Below are 13,097 nucleotides of genomic sequence, written 5' to 3'. Positions count from 1 at the left end.
AGAGTGAGATCTTACCTCGAAAAACCAAAACTAAAAAAAGAAGGCAGAGAGAAACTGAGGAGACAGACACCTGATAGCAACCTCTGATATCAAGCATGTGCCCACACACATATGAACATGCTTCCATACCACACACATACACATGCAAAAAAAAGTGTAAACCCAGAAGGTCTGGGGGTTTATCTAAGTGGTAGAGTACTTGGCTAGCATATACAAGGTCTAGGGTTTGATCCCAGCACCACACACCAAAATAACTTTTGCCAGGTGTGACGGCCGATGCATGTAATCCCTAGGGAGGCTAAGGCAGGATGACTGACCTAAGTTTGAGCCTAGCATAGTGACCAGCATAGGCTACAGAGTCAAATCTTTACTTCAGGGCTGGTGAGGTGGCTCCGTGGTTAAAGATGCTTGCCTGCAAAGCCTGCCTGCCGGGTTCAATTCCCCAATACCCACATAAAGCCAGATGCACAAAGTGGAACACACATCTGGAATTTGTTTGCCATGGCAAGAGGCCCTGGAGTGCTCATACTCACTTTCTGTTAAATACGTATGTCTTTTTTTTTTTGTTTGTTTGTTTTGTTTTTGAGGTAGGGTCTCTTTCCAGCCCACGCTAACCTGGAAATCACTCTGTACTCTCAGGTTGGCCTTGAATTTATGGCAATCCTCCTACCTCTGTCTCCCCAATGCTGGGATTAAAGGTGTGAGCCACCACACCCGGCTTTAAATACGTATGTAAATCTTTACTATAAAAACCCCAAACAAGATATTATTTATTTCTAACTAAACCTCCAAACCTCATCTTTTATTCCCTCCCTCACCTTCTACTTCTCCCCTAAACAAGCAGTTTATAAATTTTTTAAAATGTCTACTTAACGCCTGTGGTGGTTTGATTCAGGTGTCCCCCATAAACTTAGGAGTTCTGAATGCTAGGTTCCCAGCTGATGGAGATTTGGGAATTAATGCCTCCTGCAGGCAGTGTATTGTTGGGGGCAGGCTTATGGGTGTTATAACCAGTGTCCCCTTGCCAGTGTTTGGCACACTCTCCTGTAGCTGGGGCCCACCTTATGTTGGCCAGTGGGTGATGTCCACCCTCTGCTCATGCCATCGTGGAGCTTCCCCTCGAGCCTGTAAGCCAAGCTAAGCCTCTGTTTCCCCACAAGCTGCTCTTGGTTGGGTGATTTCTACCAGCAACGTGAACCTGACTGCAACAATGCCACTCTAACATGGCATGCTTTTTCACACACTGTTAAGAACATCACACCTCCCTCTTCGTGCATGCAGAGTTTGTCTTCTGTGCTGGGAACGCTGCGGCTGCCTGAGCCCCCGCCGCCCCCCCCCATCAGAAAGCACCAGCTTCAGCTCTAGCACCTCAGGCTCCTAGCACTTAGTGAATGTTTACTGACTAAATGAGTGACAAAACACTCCCTCACTGCTGGCCAGAAACAGTGCTATTTTTTCTCCAACTACTTTAATTGGTAAAAATCCATACAAATGTAACTTGAGTTCTGGCCTTTAGAGGCCAATAAAATGAAATAAAAATACAAATTTGGGCCCAACACTGAGTCTTAGGGAAATTACCATAAAGTAACATTTCATGAGGGTTCATAGTTTGGATACTTATCATTGTTGACTGGACATACTTACTGGAGTCAATACTCTTTTATTCAACGTATTAAATGTGTTGTTTAACTCTGGTAACCACAGCTGTGACTTAGTTAACGATCTCAATAAATCCTACTTAAATCAGAGACAGGAAAAAATTATGCAAATGAATTCTTATCTGTTTTTCTGCCCAAGGCATATTTGATAACATATAAAACATACTCCAAATAGTCTCTACGTAATACTCAAGAAGCCATTTGAGGTTTTATTTGGGTCAAAATCAAATACACAGAACAGTAGTCTGCTACATTCACAAATAGGTTTATTTCAGAAAGAAATCATACATTAAAAAGAGTTATAAGCAAGAGCCTGCATTCTCTTATGGAAGTAAATCTAGAAAAGTCAACAGTTATTAACATACAAATCCACATGATTAAAAAAGACAGTAACGGGTAAGGATAGAAGGGCTTCTCTTAGATCCAACCATAAAAATCATACTTTTTGTTGAAAAAATAAAGGTATCAGTCTTTAAGACAGCTTTTTAGCATGAGTTTGTGGTTCTACAGACTTTAGAATTACTCCATTCACAACCTGTCTTCAGGTCGACTGCATCACCCACATGCATCCGGGCAGGACTGAAACCATCCATCAGTTACATCTTGCAGCTAGACAGGATATCTTCCACTAATCTCTTGTAAACCCAGGCATCACCCTTAAGCCGCTGTCTTCTGATGCCCACCACATCGGGTTTCTGAAGCTGGCACACTTCTAGTTCAAATTGCATTGTCACTTTGCCAAAGTCTGACTGTATTTGACACTTTAGTGTATAGCTGTGAAAAACATAAGATACCAGTTAGCAGGAGAGCATGAATATTCTTTGTGTGTGTGTGTGTTTAAATTTTTTTATTTATTTGAGAGAAAAGGGAGTTTAGGCGCGCCAGGGCCTCCTGCTACTGCAAATGAACTCCAGATGCATGTGCCACTTGGGAGCACGAATATCCTGGATAATACAAGAGGTTTCCAAGCTTCTAGGAGCTGGAGGAGAAAACGAGCCACGATTTCACATTAAGCCATGTATTCTGCTTCAGTTTCCACATGGCCTAGCCATGCTTTAGTGATGGAGTATGACTGCTGCTCTCCCCGAAGCTGAGTGAGGGTCCTTAGAAAGAACAAGGATGAAAAAGCTTTCCTAGCATTCTCCCTTGTTCCCGCAAAAGCCTTTCTTTCACAGCTGTACATGCCACTCGTGCTTGGAAAATCTGGCATTTTTCATGTGCAGTCTCTTCAACAGTGTAATCCAGGAACATTAGGCCATTTCCACAATGTTCACAACAAAGGATGACACAAGGAAGATTAAAAGTGCTCTCATCTCTTCTGTCTTTCAAACAAATAAAGCTGAAAACATGAGCCTTTTAGAAAGCCATCTGCTTTTGAGATTTTTTCAATAGAAATAAGAGGTTATGAACACTATGACACATTATGGCAGAGAGAAAAACAAAAGAAAGCTCAAGGCGACGGCACGCTCCCATGCGGAAGTGCACGGCAGTCACGTCGCCTCCCCGACGTTGCCGAGGCCCCGTCAGCGAGGCTGTGACTAGGAAAGTGGCACAAAGTAAATTCATGTAAATAAAATTTTAATTCCAATTTTATATTTCAATTTTGTCTTACTGATCTTTAATAAATAAACACACTAGGGCTAGAGAGATGGCTTAGCAGAACCTCAGTTTGATTCCCCAATACCTACGTAAGCCAGATGCACAAGGCAGCACATGCATCTGGAGTTCATTTGCAGTGGCTGGAGACCCTGGTATGCCCATTCTCTCTCTCTCAAATAAATAAAATAATAATAGTAACAAACAAACAGGTCTGCAGCAGAGATCCAGCTGGAGGTTCTGGGATTAGACTGCAAGCATAAGAAGTGACTGGAGAAAGTTAAAGGGACGTGTTTTAATGAGGCTCAAATAAGAAAACCAGAGTTCATATGAGTAATGCTTGCCAACATTTACAGAGAGTACAAGCATCACATTCACAAAAGACTGCCTCAGCCAGGTGTGGTGACACATGCCTTCAATCCAGCATTCTGGAGGCAGAGGTAAGAGGATCACTGTGAGTTTGAGGCTACCCTGAAATCACATACTGAATCCCAGGGCAGCCTGGGCTAGAGCAAGACCCTACCTCAAGAGAAAAAAAGAAAATAGAAAAAAAAAAAAAAAGGCCACCTTAAAAATCTTCCTCTAAACCAGTCATGATGGTGCATGTCTGTAAACCCAGCACACTCCAGAGATGAATCAGAGGAATTACAAATTCAAGACTAGTCTAGACTATATAGTGAGTGTCACGTCAGCTTGGAATAAAATGAGACCCTGTCTCAAAAACAAAACAGCATAGTAGCAGAGGTCAGTAAGCAAGAAAGGAGATATAAAGGGAATAGAAAGTGGGGGGGGGGTTGACTTGATAGGATGGTATTGTATATATTTAAGTAGAAGAATAGATTAGTGGGCTGAAAAGGACTCAGTGAGGTCAGGAGAAGAGATTGAATAAAAGAAAGGTAGAGGGAGGGCTAATCAAAATCCAAGAGGATATAAATAAATCATATGGAACCTACTTTTTTGGACATGGAACACTCAGAAGTCATAGATTATTACTAGAAAATTTCCAGTGCAAGGGATGGGATACCTTCCAGTGAGTTGTTTGGCCACGGAGGTCCCTGATACTCCCAAAACATTTAGGCCACTGTCAAGGCCCTTAGTTTCCCACCAGGAATAGATGGTTAAGACCCTACTGCTGAAGACTCCCCATACTTGGGCTGCAAGGTCACTGAGAAATCCTGCCAGAGCTGAGCTGAAAACCTACTCCATGTATACCAGCTGACAGAAAGCTGGAAAAAGCTATGCTGCGCACAGTTCAATGGGAGAGAGAGAAATCACCAGTGAAGATACTCAACAGTGGACACTGCAAGCCTTAAATTTGGCCAGCCAGGCCAAATGAGCCAATGGGTCCAACAGTGGCACGTTTGTTATGGGGGAAATCAACTGCCCTCTAATTTGACTGGAGGCCCACTCCATGGGGGGGGGGGAATACATCCCTGATGCAGAAAACCTACAACAGTCATGAGCCCTAGGGGTGTAACGTCTGCTGCTGTCTGACTAAATGTATATATTATGCTCACCAAACTGCCAAATAAGCAGTTCTATTAATGTTCATACCCATATATTAATGCTACTCTCACTTTTGGTTAGAGAAGCTTCTCTTTTCAGATAGCAGTGACACTGGAATGACTCAGATGGCATCATGGTGCTGAGAAGAAGTGACAGAGGAGTGCTCAGCACTGCAATATCTCTATCACACCTCCCAAGGCACAGGGTACATTGCAGAAGAGGTGGCAGAAAAAATGTAAGAGCCAAAGGAAGGGTAGGACTCCTTAAAAAGTGCTCCTCCAGACACAAGATGGCCTGGATATCCATGACCTGACATTACCTGACACTACCTACACAAGAGCATCATAAGAGGAGGAAAAGATGATGACATCAAAATAAAAGAGAGACTGATTGAGAGGGGGAGGGGATATGATGGACAGTGGAGTTTAAAGGGGGAAAAGTAGGGGGAGGGAGGGAATTACCATGGGGTACTGTTAACAGTTATGGAAGTTATCAATAAAAATAAATAATTAAAAAATAAAATGTGCCTTAAGAAAACCCAGCAAAGGTTGTTTTTACTGTAGCACGGTGCTGAGACAAGAGGACCGCCAGTTTGAGACCAGCCTTGTCTCAGAACACAGACCCAACATAAATAAATAAATAATACCCTACTCTATCTAGACTGTACTAGTTGCACACATGCATGGTAAATTTAATAGACAGCCCTCCCTCATTGCTTTAGTACAGTTATTTTTGATGCTGGGTGTGGTGGTACAGCTATAATCCCAGAACTCAGGAGACTGAGGCAGCTTAGACCACAAGTGCCAGCCAACTTGGGCCGCATGGCGAGACCTTGTTTCACACAACACAACACAAAACAAACATTTTGAAGACAGCAGCTAGCGGAAATGTTTAGAAATATGAGCAGTGTGAGAGCTCAGAAGAGGTGTAGCTGCTCAGACCGTGACCATCACCCAAGGGCTTCGGAGGGCAGCTCACTCAACAGCAGGGAAAGTTCTGATGAAATTACCTTCTGAACCTACTGAAAACCCAACTCTGCAAGGCAGTAGCTATAAAGAAAAGGAATCTATCAACTGGGCTGGGGAAGTAGTTAGCTGGTAGAGTGCTTGTCAAGCATTCATGAAGCCCTGGGTTAGACCCCCAGCATGGTATGGTGGCACACGTGTGTAATCCCAGCACCCAGGAGGTAGAGGCAGGAAGATTAGAGGATAAAGTCATTCTCTGATGAGACCCTCTCTCAACACCGCCCCCCCCCCCCGACGTCCTTGCTCAAGTTGTTCAGTGTCTCATTAATTTAGGAAATTAATTAGTAAAATTTATTAAATATTACTAAATCACAGCTTAGTAATTAATTGGCAAATACTGTAAACAGAAAATTAAAGGAAATAGAAAGGCTGATAATACAATGCTTACAGCTTGAACAAAATGAGAATCAATTATGATAAATGACACTACCATTAAAGATTTCTGGGAAGTGGTGAGAGTGTTTCTTTTTCCTTAAGTGGCAGGGTAGGAGGACAGAAACAACCCACATTCCATTATAATCCACAACAGTAAGTAAAAGTCACAAATCTGTAAACGTGCATCTTACCCCTTCTGTACAAAGTCAACATGCTTCTTTGGAAGAATAGACATTATTTCATTCAAGACTTGGTCAGGATTCATTAATTTGGTTGTAGTAACATTGTAGTGAAGCTTAAAAGGAAAGAGTGGGAAGTAAATCTTTACATCAACATAAGAAGACCATCCTTCCTACCTGACCTAGTGATCTAAAACCCTGCAATAGAACACCTTTTCAAATGGAAGTATTTCAAGAAAACACTCCAAGAACTATCAGCCACCTCCCATAGGTGGACTGAGAGAGCACTGGGAAAGTCAGAAGGACTGGTCTTCATTAGAAACCACTCCGTGCGTCCTCTTATAGGCCCATCTTCCTCTCCTTGCAGCCCTCAATAAGCACCAAGTAGACTCAGCCGCCCATTTGAGCCTTCCCTGCTTCCCCTTCCCACGCAACACGGAGACGTTAAGAGCCCTGGAATGCAAACGGGGAAGAAAAAATATACAGGGTTGCTGGTATGTTTTCTTAATTCTTTATGGCTTAAAGATGATTACAGAATTCTGAGCTGATTCTATGATTATTCTAAGAGACAATTAATTCAATGCCAAGGTATTATCATTGACTAAAAACACAATTCTAATAAATAATTACCTCCCTCCAGGGTCCATGTAGCCCAGGCTGTACCCATGACCATTCCGCCTCCACTTCCCCAGTGTGGAGATTATAGGCACATGGGCTACCACAGCCAGCTAGTTTCTTTCTTTTTTCTTTTTTCATTGTTTTTATTTATTTATTTTTTGTTTCTTTCTGAATTGGCCCCCAGCCCTTCATTTGTTCCACAACTACTAATTGGATATTTACCATGTTATGTTCCCAGCACTGTTTTAGTAGGTCCTGGAGAAGGGCAAAAATCCCTGCCTTCCTAGAAGTTCCTTTACTGTCAAACAAAATCATAGTTTCTGTGTCTTTCAGGTTTGAATTCTTTTTACAAATAACAAAAAGGAGCCAATCATACTATTTTTCATTAAAAGAACCTATGGCACAAGTTCAATGGCAGCCTGACTATAGAGGGAGACCTTGTCTTGAAAGAGGTAGAGAGAGAGAGAACGGGCGTGTCAGGGCCTCTAGCCACTGCAAACGAACTCCAGAAGTGTGCACGCCCCTGTGCATCTGGCTAACGTGGGCCCTGGGGAATCGAGCCTCGAACTGGGGTCCTTAGGCTTCACAGGCAAGCACCTAACTGCTAAGCCATCTCTCCAGCCCTCCCATGTGATTTTTAACAATTTAATTAGCAAAAACTGATGTTACAAGTTTCCTTTATACATCTGGCTTTACATGGGTACTCAGGAATTGAGCCCAAGCTGGCAGGCTTTGCAAGCAAGCATTTTTAAACCACTGAGCCATTCCCCTAGCCCACTCACTATTTTTCTCACAAAAACCATAGTCAAAATTCTAATAAGCTCTTTATGCATGCAAGTATTTTACAAGCACCTACAAAGGTATCTAGGTTAGGGGTTCTCCAGTGTGTCAGTGATGGAACAACTGAGCTCAAGTTCCTATGCTAAGTTAGCTCTGGATTCTCCACGTGTGACCCAAGTGCCGCATCGCCATGCTGCCTCTGTGATTAATCCAGCAAAACCGTGAGTATGTGAATTACAGTCATCTACCCTTTGAAGAGAGTGACTATTTAAATTTACCTCTGCATTCTCAAAGCCTACTGCATAAGAACATGCACGTGTTAATTACTCAAAAATGTATATTAGGGAGCTGGAGAGATGGCTTAGCACTTGTCTGCAAAGCCTAAGGACCCATGTTCGACTCTCAGATGCCACATAATCCAGACGCACAAGGTGACACATGCGCACAAGGTGGTACATGTTGTCTGGAGGTTCTGGTGCCATTTCTCTCTCTCTCTCTCATTAAAAGAATTTAAAATAAGGGGCTGGAGAGATGGCTTAGCGGTTAAGCGCTTGCCTTTGAAGCTTAAGGACCCCGGTTCAAAGCTTAACTCCCCAGGACCCACATTAGCCAGGTGCACAAAGGGGCACGCGCATCTGGAGTTCCTTTGCAGTGGCTGGAGGCCCTGGCGCACCCATTCTCTCTCTCTCTCTCTGCCTCTTTCTCTCTTTGTCGCTCTCAAATAAATAAATTTAAAAAAAAATTTTAAATAATTTTTTAAAATATCATTAGGGGGCTGAAGGGATGGTTTAGTGGTTAACACGTTTGCCTGCAAAGCCAAAGGACCCAGGTTTGATTTTCTAGGACCCATGTTAGCCAGATGCAGTAGGGACACACACATCTGGAGTTTGTTTGCAATGGCTGAATGACCTGGCACACCTATTCTCTCTCTCTCTTTCAAATAAATAAATTAATTAATAAAAAGAAAATGAGTGTTACCTTTAAAAAAATTATTAGGGCTGGAGTGGTAGGTTAATGGTTAAGGTGTTTGCCTGAAAAGCCTAACAACCAGAGTTCAATTCCCCAATGCCCATGTAAAGCCAGATGCACAAAGTGGCACATGCATCTGGACTTTGTTTACAGTGGCTGGAGGTTCTGGTGCACCCATTCTGTCTCTCTTTTATCTCTCTGCTTGCAAAAAAAAAATACACACACACACACACATATACACAAATAACAACAATTTATTCATTTGGTATCTTTCTTTTTAAAGAAGAAAAAAGGAGAAGGAAAGGAGAGAAAAGGAGGGGAGCAGAGAGGACAGGAGGAGCGATCTAGCCAGGCACGATGGTGGAGGCACATGCCTACAACACCAGAACTCAAGAGGCTGAGGCAGAAGGACTGTAATAAGTTCAAAGACAGCCTGGGTTACAGTGAGACCCTAAAGAGGGAGAAGGGAAGGGAAGGGAAGGAGAGATAAAGGGGAGAGGGGGAGAAAAATAGAGGGAGAACGAGAAGAAGCAAACACACAGTTGAGACAAGAATCAGCTTCTGAAATTGGTCCCAAGCACTTCAGAATTTACCTTTCTCTTTCTTGGCCCATCTCTGGCAGAGCCCTTCCTTCTGCTCCTGGTAAGCACAGTGATGACCTTATCCAGACCCCTTTCAAGGCTTCCAAACACCTTGGCTCCTTTTCTTCTAGGGGTCTCCTCCATGTGTGCCTTGTTGAGACTCTCTTCCACTGAGCGACACCTGAGGAAGAAAATATTGCTGGCACGGGGCCTCTGGCCTACCGGGGCCTCACAGGACCTGCACCTGTCCCTTTCCAGGTGCTGAGTGCCTTAGACAGGTATGCCAAGGCCAGAGCATCTCACTCCTCCTCAGGGGGAACTACAGCCATTTATTTCCCACCACAGACAAGACTCTGAAAATGTCCATTTGTCATGTATAGCTGTATGTAAGTGATACTGGATATCGAACCTAGGACTTTATACGTGCTAGGCAAATGCTCTATTCATGAGCTATATCCCCAGCCTTCTTCTTATGTTTTATTCTGAGATATGATCTCACTTACTTGCCCAATCTGGTCTTCAACTTGTGATCTTCCATCTCAGCCTCATGGCTGATTATCTGATTATAAGGCTATGCCCATCACCCTTGATTTTTTTATTTAAATGTCAAACACAGAAGAATGAGAACAGTACAACCAACACTCATATGCTTTCTGGATTCAACTTTTGCTCATACTTAACCACAGTGGCTTTCTCTCTAAATTAATTATATGAACATGTTTACTGAACCACCTGAAGTTATCATGGAACATCTTCACTCTGAAACACTTCATTTATAACCTCCAATAAGTAAGACCATCTTCTTATATAACCACAATAACATTTCCAGAAAAAAAAAATCATTAACAATTCCTTAGTATCATTTAACAGTCAGTTTACATTTTAATTCTCCTAATTGTTTCCCAAATGTATCATGATTTTTAAAAAGTTATAAAGACAATGAAGGGTCACTTATGGCTACAGGTTTTCTTTGAAACACAAGTTAGTACGTTTACTATTTGAGGGAACAGTGCCTGTTAGTGGGTACCTATCCACTACTGGCAGACAAGTAGAGGGAAGAGGGCCTTGGAGAGGAAACTACATGGCCACAGGCACAGCCACTGTCCTCCTAGCTTGCTATGCTTTAAGCTAAAGTGTCAGTCCCACTACTGGTCTGTGTCATGATTCTATTCTAGGAGAAAAGGCAGGACAAGAGCTCCAGTAATGGCCACAGACCATCCTCATGCAGACAGACATTCCTAAAAAGTCTCCAGCAGCATTTATGTCACTGTTTCCCTTAGGTTTATCACAGAAGAAAAAAAAAAAAAGCTTATTACTTAAACTAAAGAACTAAGAGTCTGAAAAACAGAGCACTTACCGCCTCTCAGGGCTAATGACATTTGTCATTAATTTGTCTTTTCCTGCTGAATTTACTGGAGTTTTGACTGGGGTTTCTTTCAGGCACTGGTTTCCAGCTATTAGAAAAAAATACAAACGTGTAGCTGATATGCGGTAGTTCCAAAACCTTCATCAATTATGCATATTTCATCTCATTCATCCACCCCAAAATACTGTAATCATTTGGCCAGTGAAGTTATAGGATTTAATTATTTAAGCAAATGTTTCTGTATGATTTACAACAAAACAAAGCTGCTCGTCATAGTGGAACATACCTATACCCCTAGCCCTCAGAAGACTGAGGCAGAAGAACCAGGAGTTCAAGGTGTCCATTTTCCACATAACCAGCCTGAGACACACGAGCCCTATCTTAAAACAACCCCCACAAAAATCATCTTGCCTTGAGCATATGATTTACTGCAAACTGACATGATGCTTATTTTACATCATATACCTTTAAATATAAATATGGATCTCATTATTAATAATTCTCTTTTCTACAAAGTCAATCTGTATTTATGCAAGCCCCTCCCACTTTATGCCTTTAGTTGATATAGTACAGAAAAATATTTATTCAGTTCACAAATTTAACTCATGGTAGGTTTTAAAAAATTGGTCCCCTTTAAAAGCTTGACAAAAGTGATTTAAGAATTTAGCTATTTTTTTTGTTTCTTTGATCCAGAACTTTGTGCTTTATTCTAGGGAGGGTATAGTCTGTAATAAATTTGTAGTAATAAATAACTGATTAACTTTTTTTTTTCTTCTCATGGTAGGGTCTTGCTCTAACCCAGGCTGATCTGGAATTAGTCTCAGGCTGGCCTTGAATTCACAGCGACCCTTCTACCTCAGTGCTGGGATTAAAGGTGTGTGCCACCACGCCCAGCCTGAGTAACATTTCTTCATGCTCTAAAGTTTCATACTGCTGAAGATGTACCTCAGGGGCCGAGCCCTTGCCCAGCATGTGCAATGTGAGGCCTAGGAGTCAATCCCCAGCATCACCAAAACACACAAACCCAGAAGTTATCTACTTCAATGATAATACTGATACCTTTTCAAAGAGAGATTTGGGGATTGTTTTACTTATAACGTAAGCTCTCTGCTCCTAGTTTCATAAGAAAACAAATAAGAGCAATCATAAATACCTGTAAGACCAGTCTCCATCTTTGTATCTGAGAGTATGTACTATCATATAAAGCTGCCCTCTAACAATTACCACAGACTGAACTGTACAGGAGTCACAAACATGAAATTAATGTTCATGTCAAAAATAACTCACAGTGCAAGTAAGATGCACTAATGGAAGCAATCAATTATGGCTTCAGCCACTTGCTCCCAGTACAGTGCTTATGTCTAACGAAAATAGCCAATAATAGCTTTTGACCCACACAATCTTGCAAGGACAAGATATATAAACTGATGGCACTTCAGGTTTATAAAATAAATTTCAAACTATCCATATATTTCTTTTTAAAAAGTTATCTATTTACAAGTCAGTGTGTGGTCAGAGTGGGAGGGACACCAGGGCTTCTTGCCACTGCCAAGGAAAGCCATGTACTTGTGCCACTTGTGGGGTCCGCCTTTTTGTGGGTGGCTTGGGAATAACTGAACCCAGGCAGGCTTTACAAGCAAGAGCTTTTCTTTTCTTTTCTTTTTGCTTTTTTAGGTAGAGTTTCACTCTAGTCCATGCTGACCTAGAATTCACTATGTAGTCTCAGGGTGGCCTCGAACTCATGGTGATCCTCCTACCTCTGCCTCCCAAGTGCTGGGATTAAAGGCATGAGTCACCATGCATTTAACTGCTATTTTTTCAGCCCCCAAACTATCCATATTATAGAATCTTCAAAATCACATGAAAATACACATATATAAATTATGACAAGAACTATATAATAAAAAGGTTTTATTATAAATTATTTATTTATTTACTTGAGAGAGAGAGAAAGGGAGAGAGAAAATGGATGTGCCAGGGCCTCCAGCCACTGCAAACAAACTCTAGATGCATGTGACCCCCTTGTGCATCTGGCTTATGTGGGTCCTGGAATCAAACCAGGGTCCTTTTGCTTTGCAGGCAAATGCCTTAACTTCTAAGCCATCTCTCCAGCCCCTACTAAAAAGGTTTTTATAAATTATTTATTTATTTGCAGGTGGTGGGGGGGGGATATGGATGCACCAGGGCTTCTAGCCACTGCAAACAAACTCCAGATGCATGCACCACTATGTGCTCCTGGCTTACATGGGTTCTGGAGTGTTAAACCTGGGTCCTGAGGCTTCTCAGGAAAGCACCTTAAATGCTAAGCCATCTCTCCACCCAATATAAAAAGTTTTTTTTTTTTTTTTTAAATCTTGGAATGAGCTAAGGACCATCTTATTCCCATGCTTAATCCCTTGACTTTTTAAATTTGTTTTTATTATTTTAAAGGTTTTTTTTTTTAA

At 41.9% G+C, this 13,097-nt stretch overlaps 1 protein-coding gene across 3 annotated transcripts in view; it reads right to left on the bottom strand.

Annotated features, from left to right (window-relative positions):
- Positions 1–1,863: 1,863 nt before the first annotated feature.
- The window catches only part of Melk (maternal embryonic leucine zipper kinase), a 101,490-nt gene continuing 90,256 nt past the window's right edge, over positions 1,864–13,097 (bottom strand). For all 3 annotated transcript variants that reach the window (XM_045141583.1, XM_045141584.1, XM_045141585.1), the window contains 4 exons: positions 10,645–10,741; positions 9,300–9,468; positions 6,352–6,455; positions 1,864–2,432 (listed from right to left, as the gene is read on the bottom strand). In XM_045141583.1, the coding sequence (XP_044997518.1) occupies positions 2,255–2,432; positions 6,352–6,455; positions 9,300–9,468; positions 10,645–10,741 (548 nt within the window). In that variant the 3' untranslated portion in view covers positions 1,864–2,254. The remainder of the gene's footprint in view (positions 2,433–6,351; positions 6,456–9,299; positions 9,469–10,644; positions 10,742–13,097) is intronic.

The sequence above is a fragment of the Jaculus jaculus genome, chromosome 1 (assembly GCF_020740685.1).
Source record: "Jaculus jaculus isolate mJacJac1 chromosome 1, mJacJac1.mat.Y.cur, whole genome shotgun sequence".
Lineage (NCBI taxonomy): Eukaryota > Metazoa > Chordata > Mammalia > Rodentia > Dipodidae > Jaculus > Jaculus jaculus.
Note: the sequence above shows the minus strand (reverse complement) of the source record. Positions and strands in the feature narration are given on the sequence as shown.